This window comes from Sceloporus undulatus, chromosome 1, assembly GCF_019175285.1.
Source record: "Sceloporus undulatus isolate JIND9_A2432 ecotype Alabama chromosome 1, SceUnd_v1.1, whole genome shotgun sequence".
Classification (NCBI taxonomy): Eukaryota; Metazoa; Chordata; class Lepidosauria; order Squamata; family Phrynosomatidae; genus Sceloporus; species Sceloporus undulatus.
The window spans coordinates 111,257,746-111,275,781 of NC_056522.1; the positions used below are offsets into that span (position 1 = coordinate 111,257,746).

The 18,036-nt window shown below is 42.4% G+C and overlaps 1 protein-coding gene across 2 annotated transcripts in view; it reads right to left on the bottom strand.

Annotated features, from left to right (window-relative positions):
• The window catches only part of AFG1L (AFG1 like ATPase), an 80,823-nt gene extending 73,768 nt beyond the window's left edge, over positions 1–7,055 (bottom strand). The window contains exon 1 of one of the 2 annotated variants that reach the window (XM_042473379.1): positions 6,800–7,055. In XM_042473379.1, the coding sequence (XP_042329313.1) occupies positions 6,800–6,977 (178 nt within the window). In that variant the 5' untranslated portion in view covers positions 6,978–7,055. The remainder of the gene's footprint in view (positions 1–6,799) is intronic. The other variant, XM_042473369.1, reaches the window with a different exon arrangement.
• Between the last annotated feature and the right edge of the window lie 10,981 nt (positions 7,056–18,036).

The following is an 18,036-nucleotide window of genomic DNA, read 5'->3' on the forward strand; positions in this document are numbered from 1 at the left end:
TTATTTATATACCGCTTTTCTAAAAAATCAAAGCGGTTAACAACAAGTGCAATTCACAACAATAAAGCAACATCAAACATTAAAAGCATCTACATCATCTCATAAGCAACAATAACATCAATAGCAATAAAAACCAAAACACATGACAGCTCAACAATGCTGTCTGGAGGAGAAGGGGAGCATCACAGGAGTCAGGAGTCAGGGTATGCCTGCTCGAAAAGGTGTGTTTTCAACCCATTCTTGAAGCGGTCTAAGGAGGTGGCCGAGCAGAGCTCGTCGGGAAGCGAGTTCCAGAGTTTTGGGGCCGAGCTGGAGAAGGCCCTCTGGGTGGTGGTAGCCAATCTGACCTCTGGAACCTTCAATAAATGCTTCCCGGCAGATCTGAGTGTGCAGGGCGGATTGTATGGGGAGAGGCGGTCCTCTAAGTACCCTGGGCCCAAGCCATTTAGGGCTTTATAGGTGGTAACCAACACCTTGTATTGCGCCCGGAAGCGAATAGGCAGCCAATGAAGGTCTTTAAGGACTGGTGTTATGTGACTGGCCCTGGATGTGCCAGTGACCAGTCTTGCTGCCATATTCTGCACCAATTGCAGCTTCCGGGTATGGTACAAGTGTTGCCCCATGTAGAGCGCATTGCAGAAATCCAAACGAGAGGTTACCAGAGCATGTACTATTGTTTCAAGGTCCCTCCGGCCCAGGTAGGGACGCAGCTGGCGTATCAGCCGAAGCTGATAACAGGTGCTCCTGACTGTTGCATCCACCTGAGATGTTAGGTGGAGCGACGAGTCAAGGAGCACCCCCAGACTGCGTACTGAGTCCTTCACAGGAAGCGTGATCCTGTTCAGGACAGGTGGAAACACCGCCATCCCTGGGCCAGGAGAACCTATCACGAGTACTTCCGTTTTCTCTGGATTCAGGCTGAGTCTGTTTTCCCTCATCCAGCCCATTACCGATTCCAGGCAGTCCACGAGAGAAGAGATGCCAACCTTGGTCACTGCATCAGTTGGAGACATAGAGAAGACTATTTGGGTGTCATCAGCGTACTGATAACCCCGCGCCCCATGCCTCCGGATGATCTCTCCCAGTGGTTTCATGTAAATGTTAAAGAGCATGGGGGACAGAATGGCTCCTTGAGGGACACCAGATGTAAGCGCCCTCTTATCGGAGCACACGTCCCCCCAGCTGCACCATCTGGAACCTCCTGGAGAGGTAGGAACGGAACCACTGGAGCGCAGTGCCCCCAATTCCCAACTCTTCCAGGCGCTCCAGAAGGATACCATGGTCTATGGTATCGAAAGCCGCTGAGATGTCTAAGAGCACTAACAGGGACACGCTACCCCTGTCCATGCCCAGACGGAGATCATCGACCAAGGAGACCATGGCAGTCTCAACCCCGTAACCCGCATAAGATCAAATACAGATGCAATACTATAAAGGCATTTAAATGACACTCTGCATCATGGGGGGGGGGGGACCTTGGAGGGCACTAAGAGATGGAAAGTAGAATGAATATTATCTTTAATTATGGGATGAAATATACAGCTGATCTCTATAATTTTCTGTACAACACACTCTACTAATGATTTCCCCTTATGTTCTGGAAGACTCCCTAGATTTAAAGTTATATTTACTTCTCCCTTCCTGAATTCAATAGGACTTATTTTTGAATATACAGAAATGTACTCCAAATCTTACAAATAATTGCATTATCACTGGATGATCAGATTATATTCCTAAACCCTTTCAGCTCCTTTTATACAAGTTAAATATGTAACTAGATTCTCCTCCTCTAAATTTATTTTCTCCCTAAACTAAACAAATCCAGCTTCTTCAATCTAAGACAGGAGTGCTCCAAGAGAGACAAAGAGAAAAAAAATACTACTGAGCTTTCTTTTGTCCCATCACCATCAGAGATGTAGTTGGTGAGGATGTAGGAGAGAGACTTCTTGGCGGCTGCACCAACCTTGTGGAACTCCCTCTTGTGGGATGCTAGGTCAGCTCCCTCTGTGATCACTTTTTGCCAGCAGGAAAATATTTTATACATAAAAAGGGCTTCAGAGTTTACCTGAGTGTAACAGAAGGGTCTTTGAATAGGGTGTACCTTGGCATTACATTTTATACATATTTTAAACTTTTCTAAGTATTTTAATATTACAGTCTATTTAGTCTGTTTAAACTTTTGTACTAAACACTGTTTCAACTATATTTTGTTTTAACATTCTAATGTAAGCTGTCTTAGATGCAATATTGGGAGGAGGGGGGTAAAATAGATGATAGATAGACAGACAGACAGACAAACAGATAGGGGATGGGTGACAAACTGTCAGTGAGGAACACTAGCTTAATTTCCTACTACTACCTGCAGAGGAAAATATACAGGTATATACAGGTCGGGGCATTCTAGGAACTATATATACAGTATATATATACAAATATATAGGTTCTAAGAATTGTAGTACGAACTAGAAACTTTTCCAAGCTATGTTTTAGCATGCATGTAAGCTATTAGTCACCTTGGTAGCGATTCTATAAGTATAAACTAACAGACAAACAGGGAGCTATTAATAGGCCTCTGGCTGATTTGAAATATCCTGAAATCTTACAATAATCAGGAATTCATTTGGGTGCAAAAGCCATGTAAGATCCACTTAGGGACGAAACAGGTAGAATCATAGAGTTGGAAGAGACCACAAGGACCATCCAGTCCAACCCCCTGCCATGCAGGAAATCTCAGTCAAAGCATCCCCGACAGATGGCCATCCAGCCTCTGTTTAAAGACCTCCAGGGAAGGAGACTCCACTACACTCTGACGGAATGTGTTCCACTGTCGAACAGTCCTTAATGTCAGGAAGTTCCTCCTAATGTTCAGGTGGAATCTCTTTTCCTGAGCTTGCATCCATTGTTCCAGATCCTAGTCTCCGGAGCAGCAGAAAACAAGCTTGCTCCCTCCTCAATATGACATCCCTTCAAGTATTTAAACAGGGCTATCATATCACCTCTTAACCTTCTCTTCTCCAGGCTAAACATCCCTAGCTCCCTAAGTCGTTCCTCATAGGGCATGGTTTCCAGACCCTTCACCATTTTAGTTGCCCTCCTTTGGACACTCTCCAGTTTCTCAACATCCTTTGTAAATTGTGGTGCCCAGAACTGGACACAATATTCCAGGTGGAGCCTGACCAGAGCAGAATAGAGTGGCACTATTACTTCCATTGACACTATAATTCTACTGATGCAGCCTAAAATCACATTGCCCTTGTTAGCTGCCGCATCACACTGTTGACTCATGTTCAACTTGTGGTCTACTTGGACTCCCAAATCCCTTTCACACATAGACTCATTCAGCCAGATGGCGTGGTAAAGCTGGCTTGGGGGCATGGCATTAAACATGCCATGCCCCAGAGTCACCTGGAAGCTGCACCAGAGATTACATGCTGGCTGACTTCTGGGCAAATTGGGGGCGTGGCTTTTAGATGCCATTTGCTCTGGAGATGGTGAAAAGCCAGCTCCAACAGCAAAGGGGCAACTTTTTTCCACCCTAAATAGGAGCAGACATGCAGTTGCCAAGGTGCACAGCTCCACAGTGGCCCCAATCCAGCATTTTTGGATGATCTGTTTCGCCCCTTAGTTCTGGCACTCAAAATAAAATTCGCATGCTTAGCAAATAATATGTTGCTTTAACATAGCCTATAGCCACACTCGGTTTGGGCAATCTCGATGTTTCCAGTAAAACACAAGGTAGATACCAGAAGCCAAAAGCCTGTTCTTCCTTATTTTAACTATAAACCTGGAGGCTAGGATTAACATGTTTTTAATCTGTGTACAACATTTAGTAAATTACAGGTGCACTGGTATTCACTCAATTGTTCTCCAGCAAACACAATAGAACATTTTTCTTCTCATCTTCCTACTGAACATTCCATGAACTCTGAAGAGTAGTGCCAAAGGGTTTCCTTCTGAACAAATCTGGGGGGTGCACAGAACATTAGATGTTGCACGGGGGATGGCATTACACCGCAGAACCAATGGAAGCACTGTAGTCATTATGGATCCTCTCCATTATAAAGGATAAATAATAAGACTTTAGAAGAGCAATGGGCAGCGCTCCATATGTTGTTAGACTGCAGTTCGCACAAGTCTTAGCCAGCATAGTCACTGGTATCATAAATGAACTGTGTAGTTCAGGGAGTTTGGCACCAGCTCTGACTAGCTTTAAATCTCATTACAAGTTCAGCACTTAAATTCAGAGTAGTACTGTACTGGCAGATAGTTTTTAAGACCAATGTTATATGGTTTCTCTGTGGTATGGCAGTGAGCAACCTAACTGCTGCATTTTCCACTAGCTGTAGCTTCCAAGTCTTCCTTAAACGCTGTAGGCTATGCAGGATGCATCACAGGAGTCTAACTAAGAGGTTACCAGTGTATGAACTACTGTGTCTAGATTATCTCTATCCAGGGAAGGCCATAGATGGCAACTCCTCTGTGTCCCACCAGCGAGGTCAATGTGTGATGATGTGAGAGGGCCTTCTCAGCCATAGCATGCCACCTGGGGAATGCCCTCCAAATACCAATTAGTCCCAACGTTGGTTTCATTTAGGCACCAAATAAAAACATGGGTATTTATTAAAGCTTGTGTCAAGCTTTGAAATCAGTTTCTAATTTGCTAATGTGTTTAATTAGTTTTTAGTCTGCTTAAATTATAGTATTGTTTTAAATTGTTTTAACATGTCAAAAATTTTGTTTTATCTGTACACCACCACCATCTTTTGATATAGAGCAGGAAAGAACTATTTTAATAGATAAATACGTTAAGGTGAGAAACGCTCGGAAACGAAAGCTTGACACTATACTCAGTCCTTTCAAGCAAAGAAGTCATATGGCATGGTGTGTGTGTGGAATGGCAGCATCTCTCTGTGTTAAAGCAACTTATTATTTGTTCTGGAGCACAGCTGTGATAGTGATGTGTCCTCAGGTTGTTTCTGACATATGGTGACCCTATCATGCGGTTATCTCGGCAAGATTTGTTCAGAGAAGCTTTCCCTTGCCTTCTCCTGAAGCAGAGAGCATGTGGCTTGCTAAGGTCATCCAGTGGGTTTCCATGGCCAAACTGGGGACCAAACCCTGATCTCCAAAGTCACGCTGGCTCTTATTAGAGCCTGCCCAAAACAACTTGGGACATTCCTCTTCTGAGTAGCTTTAAAGGCCACTTATCATAGCGCCCAAAAAACCTACTGTATATAGGTTGAGTCCCCCACCAGAGAATGACACCTTTGCTTTCTGATAGTTCATTCTACACAAACTTCGTTTCATGCACAAGATTATTAAAAATATTGTGTATAAAATTATCTTCAAGCTACATGTATAAGGTATATATAACAAACATAAATTAATGTAATGTTTAGACTTGGGACCCGTCTCTTAAGATGTCTCATTACATGCCCTTGGGCAAGTCACACACTGTCAGCCTCAGAGGGGTGGCAATGGCAAGACTCCTGTGAAGAAATTTGCCAAGAAATCCCCATTATAGCGTTGCCTTAAGCCAGGGGTTCCCAACCTTTTTTGCTTGCGAACCCCTTTTAAGAATCTATTTCGATGGCGGGGCCCTTAAGAGGTCTTACAAGTTAATAGTGTTTAGTAGTAGTGTTACTTTCTTTTTATTTCTTTCATTTTTCTGGAGCAGCCATAGAACACCTGGGAAGCGAACACAGAGCCCGAAGGACTCCACAGAGCACAGGCTGAGAACCGCTGCCTTCAGCATTGCCATATGTTGGAAATGACTTGAAGGCAGACAACAACAACTTTGGGTGACCGTGGGCAAGTCACACCCTCTCAGCCTCAGGGGAAGGCAATGGCAAACCCCCTCTGAACAAATCTTGCCAAGAAAAACCAGTGATAGGGGTGCTTTAGGGTCCTTGTAAGTTGGAAATGACTTGAAAGCAGACAACAACAATAACAACAGCAATTGGGTGACCTTGGGCAAATCACATGCTCTCAATGACCCCCCCCCCCACCAAGAAAGATGCCATGATAGAGTTGTCTTCGGGTCACCAGAAGTCCAAAACAACTTGAAGGTCCACAACAATTATGTAAATATCTCAAAATCCTATTATTATTATTTAAATCCAAAACCGAAAACACTTCTGGTCCAGGGTGACCGGATATGCTAACTGTACAGGAGGACAAGTCACAGCCATTGTATATTTGCAGTGTGGTCCCTGGTGCCTCTTCCTTTCTTGAACCATGCTTGCACCTCTGGGATTTCTCTCTCCATTTTGAGCATGATTTTGTGTGGGAGATCAGTGCTATGGTCCTATGGTTGCTGCAATCTCTTGTGTCTCCCTTTCTGTGGGTGGAGTTGTATATTGATCATTTCCAATCTGTTGGCCATTGTTTTGTTTTCCATATCTGTTGATATATGTTGGTTAGCGCAAGAGCTGACTCTGGATTGCAGCAGTTTGACTGGAAGATCATCGGTTCCTGGTGTTCTGCTTTTTGCCGTTTCTCTTACAGCTGCTTCCAAGGAAGCCCCTAGAGCCTCTTCCTTGCCCGTCTCCATGCTCCATAGCCTTCCATGCTTCTGAGTGCTTCTCAAAATGGCGGGCGTTTTTGGAATGCTTCCTGGACAGAAGGCTGGGAGGGAAAGGAGGACGTGTGCCTGAGGGCCATCTTGAAACCAAGGCTTTTGCTGATCTATGGGGCGAAAAGGGGGCTTTCTGAGGGGAAACATGGGCACCCCCTTCCTTCCCGCAACCCGGGTTCGGGGCGCCAAGCAAGCCCTCCCGCCCCCGCAGGCCCTCCTCACCTTTCCGGGGCCCGCCTCCTCCTTCAGCCCAGCCGGCGAGGAGGCGGGCGAGGGGCCTCGGGGCGGCCCTGAGGAGCAGGCAAGGCCTGGTAACCCAGGGCGAGACGCAGGGAGCCATATTGCCCAAGCAGCTCCTCACTCTCTCGTACACACACAGGGCTTTATTAGGAGGCACCATCGCAGTCACCTTCACCTTGGGCCAGAGACTACCAGCCCCAGAATGCAACGCCAGGGCCCACGCGGGCAAGTGGGAGGCAAGCCGGGTGGAACGGCATGCTGGGAAATGGAGTTTTTTGTTTTTAAAGCTGTGAGGAGGAGGATCCTCTGGGACAGTGGTTCCCCAAACAGTGACCTTTAAGAGAATTTTTGGACTTCAGGTCCCAGGAGCCCCAGCCATGTTGGCCAATAGCCTGGGATTCTGGAAGCTGAAGTCCAAAAACTCTTAAAGGGCACAGTTTGGGACCACTGAGCAAAGTGTGGGCTCTTTAAGGAAGTTTTGGACTTCAGCTCCCAGAATCCTAGACTATTGGCCAACATGGCTGAGGCTTCTGGGAGCTGAAGTCCAAAATCTCTTCCAGGGCACACTTTGGGGACCACTGCTCCATACCTTGACAAACCAAACTACAGTAGTGGTCCCCAAACTGTGTGGCCTTTAAGGGATTTTGGACTTCAGCTCCCCGAAGCCTCAGCCATGTTGGCCAACAGTTTGGGATTCTGAGAGCTGAAGTTCAAAACCTCCTTAAAGAGCACAGTTTGGGGACCACTGGAGTGTATGGTCCAAAGCACACTGCAGAAATAATTCATTTTTGAGACAGGTTTAACTGCCCTGGCTCAGTGTCAAGGAATTCTGGGAATTGTATTTATTTATTTCATGTATATGTCGCCTTTCTCCCCAAAGGGACCCAAGGCGGCTCGCAGATTTAAAAAAGCATTGTATTAAATTTTATAACAGTTAAAATCACCTAAAAACAATATAAAAATTACATTTAAAATCTAATGGAAGGTTAAAAGGCAATACACATGCTCCATATAGACAGTTGTAGTGTGTTCTGGCACCAGAACTCTCTCAAGCAGAAGGATAAATGTCTCACAGAGCTACAGGTTCCATAATTCCATTGCACTGAGCCATGGTGATTAAAGTGGTGTCAACCTGGATTATTTCTGCATTGCAGACACAGCTTGGACTGCCTACGCACTGCAGTAATAATCCAGTTTGACACCACTTTAACAGCCATGGCACAATACTATGGAATCCTGGGAACTGTAGTGTGTAGTGGTACCACAGCCCTCTGACAGAGATGGCTAAATGTTTCACAGAAGTACCGTTCCCAGAATTCCATATCACAGGGCTATGGCTGTTAAAGTGGTGCCAAACTGCATTAATGATGCAGTGTAGATGAAGCCTAAGTCATTAACATTTTCATCTCTTTCCACATGCAAAATAGACTCTTGCATTTGTCTCACTTGCACAGTGGGGCCAGTGACCAGATGTCATAACCGCAAAGGAGGACAAGGTACCGCAAAATGGAGGACATCCAGGAAAAGTGGAGGGCGTTGCAAAATTAAAGCTAAAAACACATAAATCCATGCTTCTCAGTCATGCTCAAAATGGAGGACATGTTCAAATTCCTCTTGGACAGAAGGTTGAAATGTAGGATGTGTCCTGGAAAAGGAGGACGTCTCATCACCCTGACAGTGCTGTAATAACTGAAAACAACACAAGACTCTTTTGTATAGGGATATAACCAGAGCATTTGAAGCAAGACTCCATGGAACCAGATTCTACAGACGTTGACCCAAGTAATTCACGGTTCATTTATACTGCAGAAATAATGCAGTTTGACACCACTTTAACCGCCACGGCTCCATTCTACAGAATCCTGGGATTTTTAGTTTTTTGAGAAACCAGCACTCTTTGCTAGAGAAGGTTAAAAGACCATGTATAACTACAAATCCCAGTATTCCACAGGATGGAGTTACAACACTTAAAGTGGTGCCATTCTTTCGGAAGTGTAACGCACCCTTAGTCTTTCACCCCATGAATGAAATAAATTCTCATTTTATCCTCATGCACCAAAAGAAGTTGTGCACCTGGGAATACTGTTGATTCAAATAAACAGGATTTATTGCCTTATGTCACTAATAAACAAATTCCTTGCAGTATCTATGGGATGTTTCCAAAAAATATTTTTGCCATGAAATCACGTAGCAGCATCCATGAAATTTGACAGGAGACACAGATGATGGCACCTTCATTTTGCAGCTCTCCTTTCTTATAGTTTCGGGTAGAATATGCAATTGATATGCAGTGATGAAGAGGAGGTGCACTCTGTCTGGAAGATCCATTGGCAACATTCATTAATCTTTCATTCATTTTTTAAAAAAATATTTTTATAACATTGTATACAATGTTATTTGTTTTAGACATGTTCTTAAAAATGTCTATTTTTTAAAAAAATGTTGTCTAAAATGTGACTGTATTAGGAGCCAACGTGGAGTAGTGGTTTGAGCACTGGACTATAAATCTGGAGATCAGAGTCTGAGTCCCTGCTCAGCCATGGAAGCCCACTGGTTGACCTTGGGTGAGTCACACTCTCTCAGCCCTAGAAAACCCCATGATAGGTTTGCCCTAGGATTGCCATAAGTTGAAAATGTCTTGAAGGCACACAGCAACAAAATGTTATTGGATTGAATACTTATAAATGCATTTGGCATGACAGCAGCACTACTATCCTTTCCTAAGATTGTAAGAGTTAATGTTTTATTAAATATGGCTCCTGCGTCCCCGCCTGCCAACCTCATATGAACTGACAGACTAATATCTGAGATCTGAGGATACTTTTGTCACGTTGCTGTCACATCAGTTGCAGCATTTTGTTTAGACATACCAGTGAGCTAAGAAGCACAGTTGGAATTAAACCCATAAAAGAAATCAGTCAGGCTGTAATACATCAATACAGGCCTTAAGCTCCTTGTTTTCCCCTTTTTATTTGGTGTGTAATTAGCCCCTTGTCCACTCTATTGTCCTTTCTTTTATATGGATGTGAAGACTGCAAACAGCTCCCCTGCACTTGCTTGTTCCTAAGAAATTGGTCAGAAAACCCTTCCTTGACCATACAATTGAGAATATTCACTAATACACATCCTGCCTATTTTCTACATTAAAATGGTAATTTTATATATCAGTAGATCCCCAACAACTGTGTCCTACCATTACATTCTTTTTTGCCTGACTGACTTCTTTGGAATTTCTGTTCTGTCCCTTTCTGCTAGTCTATGTATGGCAGAGTACATACATAATGCTTAATTGTGGCTACAGAATATTCAATTACACACATCAGACATGGACAAAAGCAACACAGAGGCTTGACATTCAGTTGGTAGGATAGCCTATTGGCAAACCAGTTTGCTTTTGATAGCAAAAGTGTTACCTAGATTCTTTTAATTTGCTGGACACTGTATGGATAGAATGCTAACTAGACAGGTCTTTGGTCTTGTCCAGTAGTGCTCTTCTTTTCATTCCTACCTTATAGTCTCAGATATATTGTAGTGCATTTCATGTACCAGAAACCTCATCAAGGAAACCCTAAGATAGGGTTGTGATAAGTCTGAAACAACCTGTGGGCATATAACAACAATCTCATAAATGATGAGATTGTTGTTATATGCCTACAGGTTGTTTCAGACTTATCACAACCTTATCCTAGGGTTTCCTTGACGAGATTTATTCAGAGGAGGTTTGCCATTACCTTCTTCTTAGGCTAAGAGAGTGTGACTTATGCAAGGTCATCCAGCAGATTTCTCTGGCTGAGTAAAGCATATATCTAAAACATGTTTTGATCAAGAGTGCATCAATAGGAAGAAAATACGTGTTGACAGACAACAGTTTTATAGACAGAGCAATTTCATTATAATCCTGAAAAGTGGTTTATCCTGAAGAAGAAATATAAAATCTTAATTAAAGAGAAAAAAGAGACAAGCCCGGACTGAAATTTGCCTATGTTTGATTTGTGCCTCTAAGTCACAGGACTCACGTGCATTTGGGAAAATAGTGTCTGGAGGTTCCCCAAAATCCAACCCTAGGTTGGACTGTTATATTTCTGCATTTACTTGGGAATTCTTTTTCAGTGATATTTTTACTGCTGACCAACTTGGGGTCTATGATAAATTAGATGACAGAAATAATTTACCGGCATGTGAGCTCCTGTTTCAGAAGCTAAAGTGCAAAGTTTAATCACACAGTTACAATTGGGTAAGTCACCAGGGAGTGATAATATCCCACCTGAAATTTTAAGAGTAGGGATTTGAACACTGGTCACACACACTGAGACTTTGGGGCCATACAGGCCTCCTCTTTTAGAACCAGATTGAGGCTGCGACAACCACATGCAGCGGCCCTGATCTTGCCTTTCCATGGTGCAAAAAGGAGCTGCAAAAAGCATTTCCTTTCTGCGCTGCAGAAAGGGCACCATAGCTGCCAGCACCACGGCTTTTAAGCACTCCTTTGGTGCTGTGTCATCTAGACACAGCGCCAGGGGAGCACCATGACACTGCCTGCCGTGTGGTGCTGCGTGTGTCCTCACACCAGCCTGGGGATGGAGTTGGGGCGTGCGATGTGTGAACACCACCCCCCGAGTCCGCCCCCAGGCTGGCCTTAATAGCCAGTCTGTGCAGCCTGTCTGTCCAACTGGCCACTACCAGTATGCTCATTTGCAGTATGCCACAGGATTCTGCTATTTTAAATGCAATGGCATAAGCACCTGTCTTGAAGGTGCGCCCACAAATGAAGACAACACCAGTACAGTGCTTCTTTTCTGATTTTCCATTGTCTGAAACAGCCCTTAAACTCTGGGGTAAACCATCAGATTGTGTTGAAGAGATTAATCTTTGCTCTATTCTATGCATCTGTTTCCTTTACTAGGATAAGTAGTATCCAAGTGTTGTCATGTATGATTCTGTCAGGAAGCAATATATTTTTATGTGACAAGACTCTTTTGTGACTTACAGAACCCTTAAAAAATATTGTGCTACATGTATATAATTTTCAGTATAATCCTATGCATATCCACTCTGAAGTGAACCATAAACCCATTAATCCTAGTTTAGTGTCTAAATGACTGTATTGTTAAAAATAATCTCAAATAACTTCTTTATGAGTTTTCAGAAACCATTTCCTTTTTTCTGTCCCTTTTAAAGCTTTGGTGGGTTTCAACTCACTTTAGATGTTAAATACATCAACACCTGGGCCCATTTAACAAAGAATTCCAGTGCAAATCACTATGAATTGAAGAGGCATCTCAAAAAGGCATTGCAATTGTTGGAAGCAATATTTTTAGAAACTCAAACAAGGAAATAAACAACTTCAGTAAAAGTGATTTAAATAACAAATAACTTCTCTTTATAAACAGCTTAGCTCCTTGAGAACAATGAATAAACAAGGAGACAAGAGTCTTTCCCCCCTCTTTGCATTATTAACTCTCATCACGATATGAATGGGTGAAATGTCAGGAATAATTGGAGAAAATCACAGCGTAATCTTCGGCAAAAACATCTGATTTATTTAAATTGTCACTACTCATTCTTAATAAATCCTCTCTTTAACCTTTTGATCTGCAATCCAGCAGGCTAAAAACTGTGCATTTGTGTGCGATGAACATCTTCGTCTTCCCACATGGCATCAACAAAACTGCACATTATTGCATGCTGAATGAAGAGCAAACACTGCATCTTGTACCTCCTCTCCCACTGGTTGAAATGAACCTGGGGCAAGGCTCCAATCACAGTACCTGGGAATTTACATGAGACAAGATTCATGCTAAATATAGCTATGAAGCTTCTACAGTAAAAAGTGATCTGCATTTATTTTAAATTACCTTCTCCACAATTCAGGTCCATCTTTTTCAGTTGCAAACACCAAGGTTTTTAATTGGGCATCTGGGAAAACAATATAAGCATACCTAATCCAGCTGAATGATTATAGCACCAAGAAAGGAGAAGGAGGGAAGAATGGTGAAAAGCATTGTCACAAATATCAAATACAAGTTAAATTTATTTGTGGCATGCTGGGTTTGTTTCTGTATCGACCTATGAACAACACGTGAGCATACATATTGTTACTACTGCTCCCCCCCAACAATCGATACATGAAAATAACCTATTTATGGGCCCTGTGGTTCTTTCAAGCAAAGAGAAATCATATTTTCTTTCAAATTATTTCATGGCCTGTTAGATTATGCTAAATTATACTGTAGTTGGTTTCTGAATGTCTAATGAGGGCCTGTCATTTTTGCATTTATCTCAACGTCTGTTTGTGAACCCTGCCTATGTAGAGGGTAGGAACCAAGAGATCTCTGGCTGGCTTGATGGCTCATAAAGGGTATAATAAATATTGCTTTCTCATAATCTTTGATTTGTAACTACTCAGCCTGTGTATATGTAAACAAAAATTACTGTAAGTCTTCACCATAGTTTCCTAACAGGAAAATTGGGAGAGAGATATTCATGTTTAATAGATGAGAGCTATGATATTTCAGAGGAAAGAACTGGTAAAATCACCTCTAAGCATTCCTTGCCTTAGGAAACCCTGTGAAATTCAAAAAGTCACCATAAGTCAACAGATGAATTGAAGGCGCATGCACACACACACATACACACGCACGCGCACACACACAGCACTCGTGTTTGTTTTGCAGTTTCGTAGAGGCTGACTGACAGATCAGGAAGTTGCTGATTTCACATCAGTATTAACTCAAGGGGGGAGCCACATTCTCTTGGGACCCAACTAGAAGCCATGCCTTCCATACAGTTAGTAATTGTAGGTATCAGGTATGCAAAAGTAAATAGCAGGTGAGCAAAACTAATAGCAAGTACATTTCTATACCAATCATCAGTGCACTTAAGAACTCCCTAAGCAGTTTACAATGTGTAAGCTAATTAATAATAATGATAATAATAATTTTTATTTATATTTCCTGCCTCTCCCTGCAGATCGAGGCAGAATTACAACAATAAACAACTACAAGATTAAAATGACAATGTCATATAAAATACACTCAATAAAACAATATACCATTACCAATACAATGTACTGAATAAATCGTAATTTAAAATACATATCATTACAAACAGAGGTGGATTATTTCTAACTCTCTTATAACAGATTGGGTGGATAGGCCTGCCAGAAGAGATCCATCTTAAGTACCTTCTTAAAGGCATCTAAGGTGATAATAAGACGGATCTCTTCCGGCAAGTCGTTGCACAGCTTGGGGGCTATGGCAGTAAATGCTCTGTGGGAAGTTGTTATTAACCTGGTCTTAGCATATTCCAGTAGTTGCCCCAACAAACTGGGTACTCATTTTAGCAACCTCCGAAGGATGCCAGACTTGACCCTGAGCCCCTGGCTGGTATTGAACTCACAACCTTGTGGTTTATGAGTGGGTGGCTATAGTACAGGCATTTAACCACTGCACCACCAGGTCTCTTTTACAAGTGTACTGTTTAGGAGAGATCTTGATCAGGACCTAGGGAGTAAAGAAGCTTTAACACACATCCTAGTGTCAATCTAAATTTGGGGAGACTCCCTGCTGTTTGAATGCATACAGTGGTTGGAATGTCTATTTACCTCTTTACTTTTAACATTGTGGAGACACCCCTTTTGTGCACGCACGCACACACACACACACACACAGGCTACTAAAGTTCATTTCAGGAGAAGCTTCCAATGCCAATAGAAGGCAAGGTGGCCCAATCTGAATCAAGACCACAGTGCAGAGAAACAGAAAGTTAAATATCACCCTGCTTTCTCTGCCAGGATGCCAACCAGGATGGCCCCTGCCCCTACTCTTTACTTTTATGTATGGGGATAATACATATCTCCATATGTATACTTTTATGTATGGGGATAGTCCTGATGAGGAATCTGTACCAAGGACAAGAGGCCACTGTCAGAACAGAATTTGGGGAAATAGAGTGGTTCCCAATAGGCAAAGGGGTCAGGCAAGGCTGCATCCTATCACCTTACTTGTTTAACTTATATGTTGGAAACATGATAAAAAAAGCAGAATTTAAATCAGAAAAATAAGCAGTGAAGATAGGAGGAAACAACATTAACAACCAAAGATATGCAGACGACACTGTGATATTAGCAGAAGACATCCAGGAACTGGAACAGTTAAAAAAAAGGTCAAAGATGAACGTGCAAAGGCAGGTCTGATGCTGAACATAAAGAAAACAAAAATAATGACCACAGAAGAAATACCCAGATTCAATCTAGACAATTAAGAAATTGAAATTGTTAAAGAATTCCCATATCTGGGATCAAAAATTGACCAGAATGGAGACTGCAGTCCAGAAATAAGAAGAAGACTAGGAATGGGAAGAGCAGCTATGAAAGAACTGTAAAAGATACCGAAGAGCAAAGACATACAACTGAGCACTAGAGTCAGAATCGTTCAGGCTATTGTATTTCCAGTTATCATGTATGGATGTGAGAGCTGGATAGTGAAGGAAGCAGACAGAAAGAAAACCAATTCATTTGAAATGTGGTGCTGTGGAAGTAAGTACTTAGGATGATACCATGGACAGCCAAGAAGACAAACAAATGGGTTCCTGAACAGATCAGACTAGGGCTCTCCTTGGAAGCAAAGATGATCAAGTTGAGACTATCGTACTTTGGCCACATAATGAGAAGGCACGGATCACTAGAAAAAACAATAATGCTAGGAAAGATAGAGGGCAGAAGAAAGAGAGGAAGACCACAAACCAGATGGATAGACTCAATCAGGGGGGTTATGGGCAGGGGCTTGCAGGATCTGGGCAGGGCAGTGGAGGATAGGGATTCTTGGAGATGTCTCATCCATGGAACCGACTCAGGGCAGCTCACAACAACAACATGGGGATAATTACACTGATTTTGCATATATGATTGTTATTCAGCATTACTGGAATATGTGAAAAGCTCTGAACAAACTGCTCTTAAGCCCTGTGACTAGATGTCCTCTTATGTCCATGTCTATGTCCATTACAAAAAAAAATAAGAGGATGAGATAGCAGTTTTAGATGGAAAAGGGTAGATATCTGGAATGCTGTCCATTTGGCAGAACATAATTTACTAGTTATATGTGTGCTTTTAGTACCATGGATACATATTGGCTCTGAAACAGTATTTGGAAACGTGGATCTTCAAAGAGCTAAATGAGGACTAATCAGCTAACAATTGATAGATGGGATTGTTATCAGTCAAAGAAAGCTAAAGTGAGATACAGCCTATTTGAGATGTGGTGATACTCCAAACCACTATTAAACAGCTTTGTACCTTGCAAATGTTCTGGACCCAGCTTTGCTTCAGGATTTGATCGATAAAAGTGCTGTCACTCCGTTTCAGCTGAGGCATCATCTATACCTGCACCTGGAGAAGGCAAAAATGGCTGCTTCTACACCAATGTTTTTACATAGTAATGATGCAAAAGAGCCAGTTTGATGTAATGGTTTGAAAATTGGACTAGGACTCTGAAGATCAGGGTTCAAATCCCAATGGGTGACCCTGGGAAAGTTATACCCTTTCAGTCTGAGAGGATAGCAATTGCAAAACCCCTCTGAAGAAACCCCATGATAGGTTTGCCTTAGGGTTGACATAAGCTGGAAACAACTTGAAGGCACACAACCAACAACAACAATGTTGCAAAAGCCCTGCTGAATCACCAAAGGCTCATCTAGTCCAGCTTCCTGTTCTTAGAGGACAGCCTGGCCCCTTTCCACTACATTTCAGCAAGAAATCCAAAGGAAAAAGCTGGAAATAGAAATAACATTTATTATTATTATTATTATTATTATTATTATTATTATTATTAATAGAGTGATTTTAACTTTAATTCATTGCTTGTTTTTGTCTTGCTCTATTCTGGCCTCAGTTTTGCTGCTGCTTTTTAAAAGGTCTGATTACTCCTATATTGTGTTTGTGCTAAAGGCAGAGTCCAAATCCTTATTGAAGGATTCCCATCTCCCCAACAACTCCATCCCTCACATCATCCTCCCCAGAAGTCTCTTTAGATGAAGAAACATGTGGAGGAAAATATCTAGCTGCCTGCTTAACATTAACGACCATATCTCTCCGCCTCTACTGCCATGATCCTGGTCCATGCCCTAGTGATCTCACGACTTGATTACTGTAATGTCCTCCTGGCTGGGCTTCCTTTTTCTCACCTCCGTCCTTTAATCTCTGTCCAGCATTCAGCTGCACGCATTATCACTTCCACCCACCGCTCTGACCACATCTCTCCTGTGTTGGCATCCCTTCACTGGCTCCCTCTCCCTTTCCGCATTCAGTATAAGCTCCTGCTGTCGACATTCAAAGCCCTCCATGGACTGGCCCCTCCTTACTTATCAGACCTTCTTTCTCCTCACCTTCCCACCGGGGCCCTCCGTTCTGGTAGTCAAGGGTTCCTGTCCCAGCCCAGGATTTCCTCTGCCCCAGCCCAGATTCACTCCTTTTCACTTGCTGCCCCTCACTCCTGGAACCTTCTTCCTCCACAAGCAAGAGCCATCACTTCTTTACCCAGCTTCAAAATGGAGTTGAAAACCATCCTGTTCCGAGAAGCCTTCCCAGGCATCGCATAATTGTCACTTACTATCTGATGTTCTGTTGTTGACTGTTTATCGATCCATTTCCTGTATTGCTATGTATTGTATATGTATTATCCTACTTGTGAGTATGTATTTTCCCTGGATAATGATTAACCTTCCATTTTGAAGCCAAGCCCTCCCTTCAGTCCATCGGCCTTGGTCCAGGCCTCGGAGGTTGAGAGGAACTGCTTTAACCCTTTCCCATCACCACTCCCTTCTCCTTCTGTGTCATGTCTTTTTAGATTGTAAGCCTAAGGGCAGGGAACCGTCTAAACTAAAAAGATTGCAGTACAGCGCTGTGTAAATTACAGCGCTCATAAATAAACGGTAATAATAATAATAATAAGAATAATAAAGTGTTATGTATTAGAAGAGAAGTTAATACGGGTAATTAATGTTTTTATTCTCATTCCATTCTTTGTAGGCTATAATAATAGTAATAATAATAATAAACAAGAGAATCCCATGTCTCAGATTTATTATAATGAAAGTTTGGCCGTGAATAATGTAACTGAAAGTCTAATCTTAAACTACTTACTTGGATGAAGTCCCACGGACAGTGAAGGGATGACTTAAGAGCAAAAATGATCTATTGTCATCTCAACTGATTAATCATT